A 20,486-nucleotide genomic window follows, 5' to 3' on the forward strand; every position below is an offset into this window, starting at 1 on the left:
ATTTACAACACAATTGATGATCAATATATCAATATAAATCATAAGGATTGCCAGCAACAAGTTATAGTCATACAGTCATAAGTGGAAAGAGATTGGCGATGGGAACTATGAAACGATTAATAGTAGTGCAGATTCAGTAAATAGTCTGACAGTGTTGAGGGAATTATTTGTTTAGCAGAGTGATGGCCTTCGGGGAAAAACTGTTCTTGTGTCTAGTTGTTCTGGTGTGCAGTGCTCTATAGCGTCGTTTTGAGGGTAGGAGTTGAAACAGTTTATGTCCAGGATGCGAGGGATCTGCAAATATTTTCACGGCCCTCTTAGCTGGTGGTTGAAGGTAGCAAACCAGATACTTGAAGACGGTGTCTTCAGGGCATGGAGACCTGGGGGGTTCCTGCAGGGATCGGGCTGCTGGGAGTTCGCAGGGATTCGGAGAACCTCTAGCTAAGATTCTGTGCAATTTGGAGAACTCCGAAATCCTACTCCTGGCTAGTCTCACCCACCCTATCCAACCCCTCCCAGGAGTCCTCACGCAGCCTGTTTTGGATGCAGTTAAGTGTGCCTCCTGTCTCTCTATCCATGAATCTAACACATTTAATGAATCAGAAGTAAAATTAATGAAGATCTAATTACTGTACTGTTTCCATTTTTTTAGAATGGAAAAGTGAGAGTGCTGCAGAAGTCAAAAGTTTATTGTTAAGGGAACAAATGACAAATTCATAGCAAACAGCACCATCTTGTGGTAGACTGTTGATTGGCCCATATCTGAAAACAAATATATTTCCAATGTTGCTGTTAGTTGGGAAGTCGTGTCTGACCCATTGCGATACCATGGACAACGTTCCTCCAGGCCTTCCTGTCCTCTACCATCCCCTGGAGTCCATCTAAGCTCACGCCGACTGCTTCAGTGACTCCATCCAGCCACCTCGTTCTCTGTCGTCCCCTTCTTCTTTTGCCCTCAATCGTTCCCAGAGTTAGGCTCTTCTCCAGGGAGTCCTTCCTTCTCATTAGGTGGCCAAAGTATTTGAGTTTCCTCTTCAGGATCTGGCCTTCTAAAGAGCAGTCAGGGTTGATCTCCTCTAGGACTGACCGGTTTGTTCGCCTTGCAGTCCAAGGGACTCTCAGGAGTCTTCTCCAGCACCAGAGTTCAAAGGCCTCAATTCTTTGGCGCTCAGCCTTTCTTATGGTCCAACTTTCACAGCCATACATTGCAACTGGGAAAACCATATTTGCGAAAGCTATTTTTTATCCTACTATTTTTAAAATCTTTTACTATTTAATTTAAAAAGCTTCCACAGAATTTTTAGGCTGGATCCAAATAGTAGTATGTACAATAATTTACTTTAGATAAAAAGTGGCATGCACTGGTATTATTTATGCAAAGGGATATATATGAGATGGTTGGATTCACTAACTGGCCACTTGTGGTTTAGTGCAGGGGTCTCCAACCTTGGCAACTTTAAGACTTGTGGACTTCAACTCCCAGAATCCTGGGAGTTGAAGTCCACAAGTCTTAAAAGTTTCCAAGGTTGGAGACTCCTGGTTTAGTGAGTCATATTCTGGGTTAGAGTTAGCTGGGGAATTCTGGGAGTTTGCAAGTGTTAAATTACTCAACCTGGGTAATTGCATTACCCAGGTTGAGAAACACTGCTCTACATCATTACAGGTAGTCCTCGATTTAAAACAGTTCATTTAATGACCATTCAAAGGTACAGCGCCATTAAAAAAGTGAGTTAGGCTCATTTTTCACACTTAACCACTGCAACATCCCCATGGTCATGTAATCAAAATTCAGACACTTGGCAACAGATTCATACTTATGACGGTTGCAGTGTCCTGGGGTCATGCAATCACCTCTTGCGACCCTCTGACAAGCGAAGTCAATGGATTCACTTAACAACCGTGCTACTAACAGCTGCCGTGATTCACTTAACAACTGTGGCAAGCAAGGTTGTGACATGGAATTAAAACTCACTTAACCACTGTTTCACAGCAACAGAAATGTGGGGTTCAATTATAGTCGTAAGGTGAGGACTATTTCACAGTGTGATTTTTTTTCTAATAGTTTTTCTAATTTCATGACAGCTTAAATTTTCCTTTAGACCAGGGGTCTCCAACCTTGGCCGCTTTAAGTCTTGGACTTCAACTCCCAGAGTTCCTCAGCCAGCTTTGCTGAATTCTGGGAGTTGAAGTCCACAAGTGGCCAAGGTTGGAGACCTCTGCTTTAAACACTGTACTGCAAGGGGATTCATCAGAGAGCAGCAAACAATGCTCAATTAAATATCAATTAAAGGAGCTGCTGATCCAATTCTACAGAGGAATTATTGAGTCTGTCATTTGCACCTCTATAACTGTCTGGTTCGGTTCTGCTACCCAACAAGAAAAACACAGACTTCAGAGGATAATTAGAACTGCAGAAAAAATAATTGCTACCAACCTGCCTTCCATTGAGGACCTGTATACTGCACGAATCAAGAAGAGGGCCGTGAAAATATTTGCAGATCCCTCGCATCCTGGACATAAACTGTTTCAACTCCTACCCTCAAAACGACGCTATAGAGCACTGCACATCAGAACAACTAGACACAAGAACAGTTTTTCTAATTTCATGACAGCTTAAATTTTCCTTTAGATTAGGGTCTCCAACCTTGGCCGCTTAAGACTTGACTTCAACTCCCAGAGTTCCTCAGCCAGCTTTGCTGAACTCTGGGAGTTGAAGTCCACAAGTGTTAAAGTGGCCAAGGTTGGAGACCTCTGCTTTAGACACTGTACTGCAAGGGGGTTCATCAGAGAGCAGCAAACAATGCTCAATTAAATATCAATTAAAGGAGCTGCTGATCCAATTCTACAGAGGAATTATTGAGTCTGTCATTTGCACCTCTATAACTGTCTGGTTCGGTTCTGCTACCCAACAAGAAAAACACAGACTTCAGAGGATAATTAGAACTGCAGAAAAAATAATTGCTACCAACCTGCCTTCCATTGAGGACCTGTATACTGCACGAATCAAGAAGAGGGCCGTGAAAATATTTGCTGATCCCTCGTGATCCTGGACATAAACTGTTTCAACTCCTACCTCAAAACGACGCTATAGAGCACTGCACATCAGAACAACTAGACACAAGAACAGTTTTTTCCCGAAGGCCATCACTCTGCTAAACAGATAATTCCATCAACACTGTCAGACTATTTACTGAATCTGCACTACTATTAATCGTTTCATAGTTCCCATCACCAATCTCTTTCCACTTATGACTGTATGACTATAACTTGTTGCTGGCAATCCTTATGATTTATATTGATATATTGACCATCAATTGTGTTGTAGAATAGAATAGAATAGAATTTTTTATTGGCCAAGTGTGATTGGACACACAAGGAATTTGTCTTGGTGCATATGCTCTCAGTGTACATAAAAGAAAAGATACGTTCATCAAGGTACAACATTTACAACACAATTGAATGTTGTACCTTGATGAACGTATCTTTTCTTTTATGTACACTGAGAGCATATGCACCAAGACAAATTCCTTGTGTGTTCAATCACACTTGGCCAATAAAATTCTATTCTATCAATGCAACAGCTTCCGCCACTGATAAGCATTCCCATAAGAAGCTACGCGACCCCTTGGAAATTTTCTTCGCTTCATTCTTGGTAATGGAATTTCTCTACGGTCCCTTCCTAGTCTGCCTCGGCGGAGTAATGACGTCAGCTCGGGGAGAGTCGGAAGTGACGCATACGCCACCCAGAATCCTATGGGCTTCCTTTTTCCCGGCGGTAGTGGCCGTCTTAAGGTGAGCATTACGGCGCTGCGCGGCGCCTTCGGTTTTATCCGTGGCCGTGGGGCGCCATCCGCTCACGAGCCCCCCTGAAACTGGCCCGTACGGAGAAGGGAGGGCTCAAGATGGGCGACCGTGGCGGTATTTCCACGTTTTGGGAACGGGGAAGGGGGAGAGGAAAGTGGACGAATGGAAACGGGAATAAGGGGGAATGTTGTGAAAAAGTGCCCCGGATGTAAGGCGATGGAAGAAACCATTCCGTCTGGATAAAAAGGGGGGAGGCATTTCTGCATATCATTTTTACTCCGACGGAGGAATAATTTTGCAGCGGTCAGGGGCGGGGGGGATGCAGGCGTAGCTTCTGTTTGCATTGCCATGAAAGCAATGGAGGTTGACGTTGGCATCCCTCGGGTGAAGCGAGGGTGCCGGCCGTTCTCCACGCGTTGCTGAGCTGTAGCTCCTAGTATTGCTTGTCTGGAAGCTCCTGAAAATTGCAATTTAGGAAAGGGGGGGATGCAGTCATTTTATCATCCTTTCTCCAGTAGACAAGGGTTAAAGATGCACAAATGCAATCTGGAGGTTACAGGAGTCCTTGCTTTTATTGATTCTAGAAAACTGGGTCTTTTAAGGTTTCTCGTGTGATGATTTGCGGGGCTGAGAGTTTATTGATGCCATGTCTTAATGGGAAAGAATAAATTTCAAGGAAATCTAGGGGGGGGGAACGTTTTTTTCAATTCTTTCTTTGGAATTGGTACCTTTTGCAATGCAGATCTCTTCAATATTAAACTGATTTCCTTAGTAGTAGAAATAGGATTGGTTTGTGCTGATACAGAGCAGAGGGAACGTAAACATTTTGGGCTGTAATGTATGTATACATTATGTTAAATCCGAGTTAATCAAAAACACAGATGCGGTCTTTTTATAACGGGCTGCAGAGGGTTAAATTACTACAATTAGCATACTAGAGTGGGTCACAAAACATGCTAAGACAATGCTGGGTTTCCCCAATCAATAAATGACACAATCAAAGTTTAACCTGACATTGACTCCATGTAGTTTGCCTTGGCTGACCTCAAAAGGTGAAGTAAGAATGGACTTAATACTCAGATGGGAGGCTCCAAAGAAATAGTAACAACCATTGAATTTTTTATTAAAAACTGAAGAAAAACTTGATAGAACACTGGCAAAAAACCTTCCTGTTTCAAAAAACATTATATGGATGGATCCATCAAATCACCAGAATCCAAGCTCAGTTTTGCACATTCCACTTTACCTAGTAAAATGGGCCAATCAAACTGTGTTATAATTTTAGTTGTATTTTGTGTTGGCTTGCCATTTAAAATAAGAACGGAAAAATAAATCTTACTCACCATCGTTTTAACAACACTGCAGTGTAACCTTTTAATTCATGGCATTGAATTAAACATTGGTTCTAGGATAATCAAATTGAGATATAACAAGGATGAAATTTTACAGTTTTTGCAATTCTTTTATAAATCTTACAATTTTATATGTGATTCATTAGTGGGAAAGGGACACTGGGCGGGATAGGGTGTTCCTTGGGGGTAAAACCTGAAGCTGCGGTGATGACTATCTTAGGACACCTTTGGATGTAAATAATGAAAATACTATGAATTCTGAGCAGCTTTTTTCCTTAGCAGCATAGGAAGGCATACCTCAGTTACTATTTGAAGTCTGAAACTTTGTGTTTGTTTGTTTTTTCCAAATTTTGCCTAGGTGAGCTTTGAAAATGGTCCGCTATTCACTCGACCCAGAGAACCCCACAAAATGTAAGTAACTTTCTCAAGAGTTTATTTGGTGGGTTTCAAGATCAAACATTTTTTAATTTTTGCTTGTTTTCTTCTTTGTAGCATGCAAGTCCAGGGGTTCCAACCTTCGGGTCCATTTCAAGGTAGGTAATTCGGGTCTTGCCTCTGGCAATATGAGGAGTGGGTAGAAGTGTATACAGGTAGTCCTCAACTTAAGAACAATTGGTTTAGCGACTGCTCAAAGTTATAGTAGCACTGAAAAAAAGTGACTTACGACCTTTTGTAGGGTGTCCTGCCTAAGCAGGGGGTCGGACTAGAAGACCTGCAAGGTCCCTTCCAACTCTGTTATTTTATTCTATTCTTTTCTCACACTTATGACTGTTGCAGCATCCCCAAGGTCAGAATTCAGATGCTTGCCAACTAACTTAACATTTAGGATGGTTGCACTCTCCTAGGACTGTGTGATCATCTTTGCCACATTCTGAGAAACAAAGTCCATGGGGTCAATTGTGTTACTAACGTAAAGGTACAGCGGCACTAAAAAAAGTAACTTACGACCTTTACTGTAGCACCCCCATGGTCAAAATTCAAACATTTGGCCAACTGGCTTATATTGATGACGGTTACAAGTCTCCCAGGATCATGTGATTATATTTTGCAAGCTACTAGCAAGCAAAGTCATTGGGGAAGCCAGATTCACTTAGCAACCATGTTACTAACTCAACACTGCGGTGATTCATTTAACAACCGTGGCAAGAAAGGTGGTAAAATGGGCCAGAACTCACCATATTTTTCAGAGTATAAGACATTCCAGACTATAAGACACACCTGCCTTTTTGGGGAGGAAAACAAGAAAAAAAAAATCTGCCTCTACCTTCCAGCAATTTGTCTCCTTGCAGCAAACAGCGGAGGCCAAAAATGGGGCACAAAGAGACGGCAGTAGGCAATGGACATTCCTGCAGCCTGAAACAGCTGATGGTCAAGGAGGCCGATCCAACCCACAATCAGCTGCTTGTGCTAATCAGGCTGTGCTGAAGTTGAAACAGGCTGTTTGCTGCAAGGAGTCAAATTGCTGGGAGGCAGAGGCCAAAGGGTGGGGGCCAGCGGGTGGGCAGGGCTACATTCAGTGTATAAGACGCGCCCAAATTTTCAACCTCTTTTGGGGGGGGGGGAATGCGTCTTATACTCCAAAAAATACAGTAACTGTCTTGTTTAGCAACAGAAACATTGGGCTCGATTGGTTGTAAGTCGAGAACTATCTCTATTTTGATGGGAGTTCATTCATTGCCTTAGATTGTGCTCAGTCTCAGGAGTAGTAAGTTTCTAATGCCATTCTCATTTGCCAGAAGACGCTGTGCTCCCTGTCCTAAGAGACTCTTCACTAATTACCAGTCCTGATAATTGTTCCCCAGAGATCTTATGAGTGGTGAAGCTCCATAATACTGGTAGTCCTCGACTTACAACCACAATTGAGCCCAAAATTTTTGTTGGCTAAGTGAAGCTTTTGTTAAGTGAATTTTGCCGCATTTTATGACTTGTGCCACTGTTACGTGAATCACTGCAATTGTTTTTTTTTTTATTATTATTATTCAAAAAGTTTTACAAAAAAATTTCCCCCCCCTTTCCCCCCAACCCCCCTCCCTTCACTAATCCCCTCCCCCCTGACTTCCCGGAACAAGCACAAGGTATAGTTAAAAATAAAACAAACATATGCTAAGAAAATTTCCCCTCAAAACTATTATACCAATTTTCCCTCTAGCTCTGACTTCCTCCCATAGTTGGCAATTATGGTTTTTATGACTATGGATTAACTCCCAGAATTCCTGAGCCAGCATGCTGGCTCAGGAATTCTGGGAGTTGAAGTCCATAGGTCATAAAGGGGCCATAGTTGCCCAGCCCTGTACATAACCAAAATCCTTCAAAAAAAATTAACAATTAACAGTAATAAGATATGTAAAGCAATAGAACAAATTAATCCTAAAGTGTTTAAAACCAGCTAAAGCATAAAAATCCAATCCCATTCAGAGAATATCTCCCTTATAGCTTCTATAACCATATAATTTTCCCCCCAGGTCTTTCTTACATAAGATCTTTCGAGAATATTCTATTTAAAATTCAGTACAACACATTATAAAATTTCAATACAGAAAATTACAATATCTATTCAACTTTAGTCCTTCCTCGTCAAAATCCAGTATAAATCCAAATATCTAGTCTTTTATGATAGATATAAAACATATAATCAACCCATTTCTTCCAGATCTTCCTCACATATTGTCTTTCAGGGACACTAATATTTTTGTCTGTTAATATTTCAAAACAACCTTGTTTCAAGGATAATACTTTTGTCTCTTGCCATTTTTTTTGATGCATTAATCTCTGTCTTTCCTTCATTACTCCTTTTGAAAAGTCAGTCACAATATTTCCTACTAGTTCCTTATGTCCAAGAATCCACAAATTACTACCGTATATTTCATCAGTCCAAAAAGAGAACTCTTGGAAAGCATTAACCCTGTGAGTTTTTTCGGTTCGGGAGACAGCCTCCTGTAGCACAAATTCAGGCATTTCATCCAAACTATTTAAAGAAAACTTCTTTACATCAACTTGTTTATTCACGATCATATCTTCATATTTATCCACTTTTGTTTGTATCTCCTCCATTCCATTTTCCAAGTCCTGATTACACTGGTTAATTTCCTCCAAGCTCTCATCCAAAACGTCCCCATTTTTTATCAATTCGTATTTTTGAATAATTAAATGCATTCTTTCTGTGTAATCCTGTATAAAGTCACGAATCCATTCTTCTGAAAGAACCTTCATGGCAAAGTTCTTGCTGAGAATCCCCTTATGAAATACTTAAACAACTTAATATAATCCAACAATCCACAGTCCAACACAGTAAGATAAAATCTCCATTCAGTTTCGATTTCGCAGCAAGGCTCCTTTCCTTTCCCTTCCCTTTATCGCTCTACTTTCAGTTGGTCTCAAACGCCATTTTAAACAGTTAAAGGAAGGGGGGGGAAATTTCTCTTTTTAAAGAAGGTGGAAGTCAGGAAATCAAAAATACTTGCAAACCAAGAATCACTGCAATTATTAAGTTAGCAACGTGATTGTTAAGTGAATCTGGCTTCCCCCTTGACTTTGCTTGTCAGAAGGTCGGAAAAAGTGAACACATGACCCTGGGATGAAGACTTACAACGAAAATGACCTCACTGTTTCATGAGGCAGCCTGAGAGCTGGCAGTCAGTCTTTCCTGATACCTGCCTTGAACCTCCTTCCTTGGTTTTAATTTAGTGGTTCTGTCCTTGCCCTCTAAAGTAATAATGAATATGTCTACCCCCTTTTTTACTTAATTAAATAAATATGGCCGCCCAACTCACACGTAGGTGACTCCAGGTAGCTTACAGAAGGGGTCCTCAACCCCTGGTCTATGGCCCATTCAGAACCGGACCACACAAGTGGCGGGCAAAGCACACGCAGCTCCACTTGCACACATGCCCAAAGCTCCCTTTGTGCACACAGATGGAATTACATGTGCCTGCTGCTCACACAAAATCATCACACCTGATTGTTGAGGTTGGGGACCGCTGGCTTACAGTATTAAAATTCACTGTATAAAAACCTCACCCACATGGCAGTAACAACACAAGCAAATTAATTGTTTGATCAGCTCCATTTGGGGTTACCAGGCCCGCTGACAAAAGCATGTATTTAGGGCCTTTCAGAAAAGCCTTAAAAAGTGTGGGAGCCAATTCTACCTCAGCAAGAAGGATATTCCATACAGAAGGGGTCACCACTGAGAAGGCCCTTTTTCATCCAGATGTACATCCCCTAATCGATGGGACGAATAAAATACCCTGCTTTCCCGTTCTGGTGGGCTGGGTGGATGTAATGAGGGAGCGTTGGTTCTTCGTGTAGCACGATCCCAAGCCGTGTAGGGCTCTGAAAATAATAACCAGCACCATGAGCTGTTCCATTTTCTTTAGAACACACGTGAGACTGCCCAAGCTATCAAGGGGATGCACATTCGGAAGGCCACCAAATATTTAAAGGACGTGACTCTGAAGAAGCAGTGCGTTCCATTCCGGCGTTACAATGGTGGTGTTGGCAGATGTGCACAGGTACGGCTCTGAAACAGGTGTGTGTTTGCACAGATCTGCGTGAATAATAAAAAGTTTCAGGAGAAATTTAAAGAGCAATTATTTCAACTCTAGAGGAGAATACCAGTAAATGACACTAATTTATTCGTATCTTGTTTAGAGATTGGAGTTTTGATGTGTTCACAACTATGCTTGTTGTAGGAAATAGAGGGTATTTATTTAGTGGGGTTTTCCCAACCTTGGCGACTTTTAAGACCACGTGGATTTCAATTACGTTGGTTAATAGATTCTGGGAACTGAAGCACTTGCATCTTAAAAGTTGCAAAAGGTTGGGAAACTCTGATTTACTGCATGTGGTAAAACTATCTCTGGACTGCATTGTCCTTTATTTTTGCCTCTGAGTTCCTGAGTGGAAGAGATAAGGGCGGACATATTATTTGGGATTTTACACAAAACCTTGGTAAAATTTTAAGTACATTCTTAAGTTGTTTGGATGTGATGTATTTTAAAATCAGTTTGTGTGTTCCCGCAAACATTTTTAGGGTTGCTGTGATGACATCTTAGGACACCTTTGGATTAACCATGAATATAACCTTCATTCTGAGCAACCTGCAAAAGCGGAAAGCTTGGGAACATCTTTATTGATAGGAAGATTGACACTGCTTTTCTCCTCTTGCAGGCCAAGCAGTGGGGTTGGACCCAGGGCCGTTGGCCAAAAAAGAGTGCCGAGTTCCTCCTGCACATGCTCAAAAATGCGGAGAGCAATGCTGAGCTGAAGGTAAAACATGAAACGCTGATGGTCAATGCTGGTTTTCGAGTAATGTTAACTGTATCAGAGGCCTTCAACCTAAACCAGAGGCGTTTGCTGTCAAGTTAAAGCAAACAAAGGCAAATCTAGTTTAGTATTCTGTGTGAACTGTTTCTAGCAAGCATCCTCAGCTCTAATGGAGAATCCCCTAGGTTTTGCATTCATTGGGGAATGATTAGCAAGGAGGAATGATGTTATACAGGTAGTCCTCGACTTACGACCACAATTGAGCCCCAAAGTTATGTCATCAAGTGAGACATTTGTTAAGTGGGTTTTGCCCTATTTTACAACCTTTCTTGCCTCAGCTGTTAAGTGAATCACTACAGTTACGTTAGTAAACCGGTTGTTAAGTGAATCTGGATTCCCCACAGATGTTGCTTGTCAGAAGGTAAACAACTTAGATGAGGGAACAGAAGGGGAACTCACCAAATTTGCAGATGATACTAAGCTGGCAGGAATAGCTAACGCCCTAGAAGATAGGCTCAAGATCCAGATGGATCTTGACAGACTTGAACACTGGGCCCTATCTAACAAAATGAAATTCAGTGTAGAGAAAAGTAAAGTCCTATACTTAGGTAAGAAAACCCAAAAGTACACATATAGATTAGGGGAAACCAGGCTTAATAGCAGTGACTGTGAGAGGGATCTTTGAATCTTAGTGGACAACCAGCTAAATATGAGCCAGCATTGTGCAACGGCAGCCAAAAAAAGCCAATGCTTTTTGCATTAAATTGCATTAACAGGGATACAATCACGATCCACAGGTAATAATACCACTCTATAAATCCCTAGTAAGCCCACACCTAGAGTACTGCATCCAGTTTTGGTCACCACACTATAAAAAAAGATGTTGAGACTAGAAAAAGTGCAGAGGAGAGTAACCAGGATGATTAGGGGAGTGGAGACTAAAACATCATGAATGGTTACAGGAACTGTGCATGGCTAGTCTAGTGAAGAGAAGGACCAGGGGAGAAGGGAGATAGCCATCTTCCAATATTTCAGGGGCTGTCACAGAGAGGAAGGGGGTCAAGCTATTTTCCAAAGCACTGAAGGCCAGACAAGGAATAATGGAAACTGAACAAGGAGAGATTTAACCTAGAAATGAGGAACTTTTTGACAGTGAGAACAATCAACCAGTGGAAGAGAAGTTGCCTTCGGAAGTTGTGGGAGCTTCATCACTTGAGACTTTCAAGAAAAGATTTAACTGGCATTTCTCAGAAACGGTGTAGGGTCTCCTGCTTGATCGAGGGGTTGGACTAGATGACCTAAATCGTCCCTTCAAATTCTGTTAAACTCTATGTAATGGTGACTGGGATTTGAGAAAAGGTATGATTTAGATCAGGGGTGTCAAACTCTCAATTTCATTGAGGGCCGCATCAGGGTTGTGTTTGACCTCGGGGGGGGGCATGGCAGAGATGTGTGGCCAGCTTAATGTCACTCGTGTCTGGGGGGGCCTGTGGTGGTCCAAGTGCCCTGCCAGAGAAAATGGGCTCCCGAGCTCCATTTTCAGCTGCCATAGCCGCCTGCAACCCTTTGCCAGCGAAAATGGAGCATGGGGCCCTCCTAAATTCCCTTTTCCCTGGCAGAGGGTTGCAGGAAGCCATGGGAGCCGAAAACGGAGCTCGGGAGCCCATTTCCTCTGGCAAAAGCTTGAGTTTGACACCCCTGATTTAGACTGAACTGTTGCAAATCGTTGTAAAATGAGCTTTCCAAAATGTTTTCCCCTCCAGGGTCTGGATGTTGATTCTCTGGTAATTGAGCACATCCAGGTTAACAAAGCCCCCAAAATGCGGAGGCGCACTTACCGAGCTCACGGGCGCATCAATCCATACATGAGTTCTCCCTGCCACATTGAAATGATCCTCACAGAAAAGGAGCAGATTGTCCCTAAACCAGAAGAAGAAGTTGCTCAAAAGAAGAAGGTAATATACCCCCTCCCCAAGATTTGATTGAGAGCCACGGAGAATTCGTTTTAAGATGGACAGCCGTATAATGAACTTTTTCTCAAAATGTGAAAAAAAAGAAAAGCCACTTTGGTACAGTCAATAATTAAAACTTTTGTCAGCCGTCCCAACTTGGTCACTTAGGAAAGAAAGAAAGACTCGACTCAGTGAAACTGATCAAGGAAAGAAGGAACCTAGAACTAAGGAGAAATTTTCTGACAGTTAGAACAATTAATAAGTGGAACGACTTGCTTCCAGAAGTTGTGAATGCTCCAACACTGGAAATTTTTAAGAAAATGTTGGATAACCATCTGTCTGAGATGGTATAGAGTTTCCTGCCTGGGCAGGGGGTTGGACTAGAAGGCCTCCAAGGTCCCTTCCAACTCTGTTGTTATTATTATTAAGTTGTATTTTTACTAATGCCAAATGGTTACAATGTAGTAAAACTGGAACTGAAGAGTTTGTGCACCAAAGCTCCCAGGTTAACTTTCCCTTTTCCCATCTTTCCCCCTGATTCTCCCACATTGCCCAATTATATTCAAATTGTTTTGGTAACAGCCCCTATCTTGGCAGCCTGACAATTCCATTCCCAGGCTCTTGACCTTAGGGCAGCCAGCTGGTGTCACAGGAGGGCAGGAAGAGTAGTTACGATTCCCCCTTACCTCCCCCCTCCACCCCATAGCTCCCTTCCCCCATAGACTATGGCAGAGTCACATCTGGCAAACCATGGCTGGAGGAGCCAGATGGCACTCCTGACAACTTGTTTAAACATTTTATTGTAGATGTTGACTTAGGTCAATCTATTAAAAGGGCCATAATTTATTATCCATGTGCTTGCAACCATAGATAGATAGATAGATAGATAGATAGATAGATAGATAGATAGATAGATAGATAGATAGATAGATAGATAGATAGATATTTCACCTTCATTATTTTTATCAATAATTCAAGATAGCAAACATACCTAATACTCCTCCCTTCCTTCCTATTTTCACCACAACAACCACCCTGTGAGGTGGGTTAGGCTGCGATATTGACTGGCCCAAAGTCACCCAGCTGGATTAGACAAAACTCAGGGTCTCAGTATCTTTCATACTCAACAAAATGTTCCCATGTATGAAGTGCAGTGCAATGGGATTTGTTATCCCAGCAGCCTAAAGCAGTGTTTCCCAGCTGTAGCCATGTTAAGATGTGTGAAGTTCAACTGTGCTGACTAGGGTATTCTGGGAGTTGAAGTCCACACCTTAAAATGGGTAAGGTTTGGAAACACTGACCTAAAGATCCACAAATAACAGTGATTATGAAGTCTAATAGGAATTTAAAAATATCTAATTTAATACATTAATATCAAAAAGAGAGTCTTAATGTCCATTAAAAAAAATTCTCCAGCATATTCATGCCTTGTTTTAGGAATTTGGCTTTTAACAAGAATCAAAAGCCAGGCATCCTCTGCATATAAAAACACATAAACTGTCCTGCTGTGTTGTATTTTCTAAGGCTTGCATGAAAAATCAACTGGGATTGATTGCCCCCATGCTTGCTACTGTAAAAATGTGAAGAATTCTGACTTTGGTATGATGCGTAAATGCATTGCATGGCTGATCATTGGCTTATTGTAACATTCTGCAAATGTATTACGATTGTGGCAAATTGGTACTGATTCGTTGCATTATCTTTTTTCCCCCCCCAGATATCCCAAAAGAAATTGAAGAAGCAGAAACTAATGGCTCGGGAATAAACATTGATGCAATTTGCAAATAAAACTACAATTTTATTTCAAATCCATGCAACTTTCTATGTATTTTTTTGAGAAGACTATAGTTCACAATTAAGCTTCATTTTAACTGAGCTTATTTTAAATATGACATAAATGTAACATGATTTTTCAAATAGAACTGCCCTGAGGCAGGTATGAAATTCCATTTTCTTGCTTCTTGGGTTGCTTCAAAATGTGATACATTGGCTGGTGAATTGGTTGTAATGTTTGGCCATTCAATTTATCATATCTCTGTAATAACAGCAGCAATATTTCCCAAAGCTAGAATAATACAGGTAGTCCTCAACTTAGAACTGTTCGTTTAGTGACCGTCTGAAATTACAATGGCATTGAAAAAAGTGATTTATTATTGTTTTTCCACACAATTGTTGCAGCATCGTCATGATCACATGATCAAAATTCAGAAGTTTAGCAGCTGGTTCATGTTTATGACAGTTGCAATGTCCCATGGTCACGGGATCCCCTTTTGTGACCCTCTGACCAGCAAAGTCAATGGGGAAGCAAGATTCAGTGAAATAACCATGATACAAATTTAACAACTGTAGCGATTCCCTTAACAATTGTGGCAAGAAAAGTCCTAAAATGAGACAAGACTGTCTCGCTTAGCAACAAAAATGTTGAGCTTAATTGTCATAAATCAAGGACTACCTGTACCACAATTCTGAAGAAGAGGAATGAGTAGCCTTCCCATAGTGATAAAGAGTATTCTTTTAATTACTAAACGACTGAATTTAGATGTTAGTTTTGGTTTGCAAACTGCAGTGGCTCTAGGACTATATTTCCTTTTAAAAAAATACCCCACTGAATCCAGGAGGAATTGTTCCACCCTAAGAATTTTTTTTAATTTGAATTTATATCCCGCCCTTCTCCGAAGACTCAGGGCAGCTTACACTATGTTAAGCAATAGTCTTCATTTGTATATTATATACAAAGTCAACTTATTGCCCCCAACAATCTGGATCCTCATTTTACCTACCTTATAAAGGATGGAAGGCTGAGTCAACCTTGGGCCAGGTGGGACTTGAACTTGCAGTAATTGCAAGCAGCTGTGTTAATAACAGACTGTCTTAGCAGTCTGAGCCACCAGAGGCCCTAGAAGAAACCCACTGACAGAATGGGTTTAAAAGGTTTTTCTTGCAAGAGAACCTGCCAGGTGATGGAACAAGCAGTTCAGCCTGCTAGTAGGTCATTGCCGGGACCTCCCATAGACATCAAACCTGTCAAGAGGTTAATAATTTAAAATTGCTTTTCAATTAATGTACAAGACAGCTGTTGTATATATCCTCCTCTAAGAGAAGAGCTTGTTGGAGAACTGAACAGGTGTGTACAATACAAACCATGTTTTTTCTTGGCAACATCAGAGGAACTTTGGTCTAGCTCTGTGATGGCGAACCTGTGGCATACGTGCCAGAGGTAGCACACACAGCCCTCCTTGTGGGCACATATGCTGTTGCCAGCTGCTGTTCTAGTTTCCAGCACACATGCTGGTCTTCACGCACGCCGGAGCACTGGAAACCCAAAGACCAGCTAGCCAGTGCCCATGCGCGCTCCAGCCAGCTGGTCTTTAAGTTTCTGGTGCTATGGCGCGCATGCATGTGAGTTCCAGTTTGGGCATCCAGTGCCAAAAAGATTCACCATCTAGATCAGGGGTAGTCAACCTTTTTATACCTATCGGCCACTTTTGTATCTCTTAGTGGTAAAATTTTCTAACTGCCCAACGGTTCCACAGTAATGCGCCATGTATAGTCTGCGCATGCTTCTCGCGCATCGTGGTTTGGGGGGGGTGCCAGCTACCAGCTCTGCTTGTGTGTTACAGCTGGAAGGTGTGGGGAGAGATGCGCGAGCTATTCTGGGATGAGGTCACACTATAGTGTCATTTAGTTTCACTTACGTAATGTGAACTAACGCATGGGCGATACAAATAGTATATTTTCAGAAATTTAAATTGTCATGGGGAATTTTATGAAAACCCAATGAAAATGTTTTTAAATAATGCTATGAAAATTTTTTAAAAAGTCAATTAAATTTAAAAAAAGGAAAGTGCTTCACACAGACCCTACCGCCCACCATGAAACCTGGAACGCCCACTAATGGGCGGTGGGGACCAGGTTGACTACCACTGATCTAGATGGTTTAAGGTACCGGGCTAGAAACCAGGAGACTGAATTCTAGTCCCACCTTAGACGTGAAAGCTGCCTGGGTGACTGGTGACACTTGGTCGAGTTTACAGAGTTGTTTGGAAAATAGGAAGAAAAAATATTAGCTATGTTTGCTGCCTTCAATTTATAATAAAGCACAATTTTAAAAACAGTACATCCTCCCAGAAATAACAGAATCTGGTTTGCAATAACAAAATAGCATGTTCAAAAGATAAAATTAATAGGATTACTACAGATTAATGAACATGCAAGATTTGTTTTGGTTAATTCCACAGTACGAACGGTTCTTCGGGATTAAGACTTGAATAGTGGCTAGCTGTAATCCCAAAGGCTCCTAAACATTATACTATATGTGTGGCCATTGATGGAGACATTGCTTTGCTAGGGATACTGAATCTATTAATTCGGACAAAAATACCTCTTTTGCTGCCTTTTAATGGCCAGCTACATTTTACACCCCAGACACACGAGTTATAAATATGCAGCTCAAAAAGGGGCATGCTTCTCCCATACGGAACATGTTGTAAATGAGTGCTTTTCAAATGCTGGGTAGGGGATTCTGGGAGTGTTAAGTCCATCTTAAATTTGCCAGGAACACTGGTCTAAATTAAATGGTGTTGCAGGGATGTTATTGAAACTGATCTAACATTTTAACAGCTATAGATGACTCAAAGTAGCCGTAAAAAATATAGCCAGCTACGGTGACTAATATGAAGAGTTTAAGGAAACGATCCAGTTTTCAAACATGAATTTCTTAGGGACCTAAAAATCCTGCCTTGCATTATCTTACAAAAACTGAATTTATCTTTAACGATTGTATGGTGATATGTAGCAATTCCACATCTGGTTATTTTGCCAAGTGTCAGGGCAGTGATCAAGTGACCAGGCACCGTTGGTTCAATTTGATCAAGAGACAATAAGTCAATAAAGGGATTTTAATCTTTATTATTAGCTCAAGCAGAGTTAAAAGTATAACACAAAAAGCATACATCCCAAGCAAGATAATACCCAAATCTCTTACAAACTGCCAGGAGCTCCTTAGACATCCTAAGACATCCTAGATATCCAATACTAGATTCTGTACTAACAATCTAGTTGTCTAACAAACAACCAGAACGACAAAGTTTATTTTTTTTTTTTATCAAAACGGCACCTCAGTTTGACTGGTACATGACTCAAAAGTCTTGAGACTATTCAACATATGCAGGTATGTGAAGATTCCACCCCCCAACACATTTTATTAACCAAGTAAGAATAAAAAATAAGCAGAGCAGCTAAGAATGAGCTCTACATTTCTAGATTTCTCTTAATATGAAGGAGAAATCAATATAAAATATAAACTCCCCTGAAAGCCCCTAAACTCGAAATCAACAGTGGTTGCAATACATCATCTTATCAAACTTTTCTTTCAAATTATAATTCAGTGTAAATTTCAATCCATTAATCCACATATTTTCCAAAATTTCCAAAATTCTTTAGCCATTAAATCATACTCGTTTTTCAAAGTCAATTGCAACAACTTATATAACAACTTAGCAATAACATGTTCATCTTTAGCACACAATGCATGCAATTTCAAATTCACTTTTTGCTGGCTCAAAACCATGGCTTCTCATATCTAAGTTAATCTTTCTTTTAATTGTAAGCACGTGGACCAATGACAAATATGTCCTTCCAACTCCAGTTCTTTTTTCAATGTCAGATTATGTTCATTTTGAATAAAATCTAGTACGGGTAGTCCTCAATTTACAACACTCATTTAGTGACTGTTCAAAATTACAATGGCATGGAAAAAGTGATTTAGGGTTCTTTTTTCACTTGCAGTATCCCCATGGTCACATGATCAAAATTCAGATGCTTGACAAAAATCTCAGCCTTTTTGAAAGACAATACACAAGAAAGATACTTAAACGAATGGAAAAAATGGATTGAATATATTCAAAGTAGATATCAGACTAAGAGTTATCAGACTGCCTTTGAATGATTAGGATGTATTATTTCTGATTGTTTTGTGGGAGGTTAGGAACTGATGAGAATTGTAGGAGTATAATTGAGTTGGGAGGGGAAAATTTTTAGCATAAGTTTGTTTTATTTTTAACTATACCTTGGGTTTGCTCCTGGAAGTCGGGAGGGGGAGGGGGGGTTGTGAAGGGAGGGGGTGGGGAGGGGGGAAAGAGGGGGGGAAAAAGCTTTGTAAAACTTTTTCAATAAAAAAAAAATTCCGATGCTTGGCAACTGGTTTATATTTATGACGATATGACAAGTTGAGGACTACCTATACTTAGCCAGTAACTTTGCTTGGGGTTTTCTACCCTTTAAGACAGAGAGCTTTTGCCATGCATGCATGGTGAAGTTGGCAAGCTGGGGAGGTAAGAGACAGAGTCTTTGTCTTCCAGTGTCCAGGTAGTCCTTGAAGTTATGACCAGAAGGGCCTCTGGTGGCTCAACAGACTAAGCAGTCTGTTATTAACACAGCTGCTTGCAATTACTGCAAGTTCAAGTCCCACCAGGCCCAAGGTTGACTCAGCCTTCCATCCTTTAAGGTACGTAAAATGAGGACCCAGATTGTTGGGGGCAATAAAAGTTGACTTTGTATATAATATACAAATGGATGAAGACTATTGCTTAACACAATGTAAGCCGCCCTGAGTCTTCGGAGAAGGGTGGGATATAAATTCAAAAAAAAAAGAAAAGAATGGAGCCCAAATTTTCTGTTGCTAAGTGAAACATTTGTTAAACGAATTGTTGTGCCCCCCCCTTTTACAACTTTTCTTGGCACAGTTGCTCAGTGAACGATTGCATTTGTTCAATTAGTACAGGGGTCTCCAACCTCAGCTTTGCTGGCTGAGGAACTCTGGGAGTTGAAGTCCACAAGTCTGAAAGTTGCCGAGGTTGGAGACCCCTGAATTAGTAGCATGGTGGTTAAGTGAATCTGGATCCCCCTATTGACTTTGCTTGTCAGAAGGTCGCAAAAGCTGATCCCATGACCTTGGGACGCTTCAACCGTCGTAAATATGAGTCAATTGCCAAGCATCTGACTGTTGACCATGGGGATGCTGCAAAGGCCGTAAGTGTGGAAAACGGTCACTTTTTTCAGTCAGTCCTGTTGCAACGTTGAGTGGTTGCTAAACGAACTACCTTGAGGACTACCTGTGTTGTAGGGTTGTGACGTTTCAGCCACGCCACCTCTAAGACGACGGGGACAAGAAGCTTGCGCGTGACATGAAGAGATTAAAAATTGTGTATGCTGGGCAATTGTTAATGGCAGTGGTACTGTAATCTGTGTAAGGGTTGACCATACTTCGTCTTGATCTGCAGGGGAGTAACAAAGTTCATTGTAGGAATCTGCAATGCTTCGACAGTTGCTAAATCTATAAAATTGGCAGGAGCTCCAGAAACAATTATAGTGTCAGCTTTGGAAGCCAGACTAAGCTGAAGGCTTCCGCGCTGCCACTTTCCCATGTGTGGGAAAATAGGAGGGGGGGGTTGGTAGAAGGGGCCATTAGACATAATAACATTCTTCCTGCCGGTCAATGTCAGGCCGAGTCTACATCTGGAGAAGGAGTGGTCGGAGTGATGTCTCGAGATGGGATGGTTGGCGATTGGAGCATGTGATCGGCAGAGGGATCAAGGGAGTTTGGAGTTTGTCTTACTGAGGAAAAACCCGGACCCCAAGATTCGGAGTTTATCCAGTTGTGCCAGTTTACCTATGCTAGTAAAAGAACTTTGAAAGATGTTTGCTTCGGAGTCTTTTCTGCAAGAGGGGGTTTTCTGGAACGCTGTCATATAGCTGGGAGACTTTTTTCCTGCCTGTGTTTTAAAGACTAAGTAACGGGAAACGTAACGTATTTGGTGATTCAAAGGCCCGATCCGAGCGGGGGGGGGCTTGTCGTTGTTTCCCCTCTGCTCGTGCTCTGCTTTCGGGACGATCTTCCTTCCCATCAGGAAGGTTTGGCTGGGCAGTCTCTTACCATATGTCCCGATTCGCCACAGTAAAAACACAGTGCCAAGTCTCTGCGCCTCTGTCTTTCCTCAGCTTCCACTGATCTCCTTCTTGCTCCTCTTGGCATGGGCTCCTCTTCTTCCGACTCAGTTCCTGCCACCGCGGGTGGGGAACAGGCTGTGTATCCAGACTTCGGATTCGGTCCCTC

The 20,486-nt window shown here is 41.5% G+C and overlaps 1 protein-coding gene and 2 non-coding genes across 3 annotated transcripts; all 3 read left to right on the forward strand.

Moving 5' to 3' along the window:
* Positions 1-3,727: 3,727 nt before the first annotated feature.
* On the forward strand, positions 3,728-14,185 carry RPL17 (ribosomal protein L17). Its single transcript, XM_058170973.1, has 7 exons — positions 3,728-3,792; positions 5,515-5,567; positions 5,649-5,689; positions 9,533-9,667; positions 10,326-10,424; positions 12,185-12,376; positions 14,091-14,185. The coding sequence occupies exons 2-7, from the start codon at positions 5,528-5,530 to the stop codon at positions 14,136-14,138; spliced, it is 555 nt and encodes a 184-aa protein (XP_058026956.1). The 5' UTR covers positions 3,728-3,792; positions 5,515-5,527; the 3' UTR covers positions 14,139-14,185.
* LOC131193767 (small nucleolar RNA SNORD58) lies at positions 5,356-5,423 on the forward strand. Its single transcript, XR_009154019.1, has one exon. It is a non-coding gene; the product is annotated as a small nucleolar RNA SNORD58 (small nucleolar RNA).
* On the forward strand, positions 10,191-10,255 carry LOC131193765 (small nucleolar RNA SNORD58). The gene has a single exon (XR_009154017.1). It is a non-coding gene; the product is annotated as a small nucleolar RNA SNORD58 (small nucleolar RNA).
* Positions 14,186-20,486: the final 6,301 nt, after the last annotated feature.

This window comes from Ahaetulla prasina, chromosome 2 (assembly GCF_028640845.1).
Source record: "Ahaetulla prasina isolate Xishuangbanna chromosome 2, ASM2864084v1, whole genome shotgun sequence".
Classification (NCBI taxonomy): domain Eukaryota; kingdom Metazoa; phylum Chordata; class Lepidosauria; order Squamata; family Colubridae; genus Ahaetulla; species Ahaetulla prasina.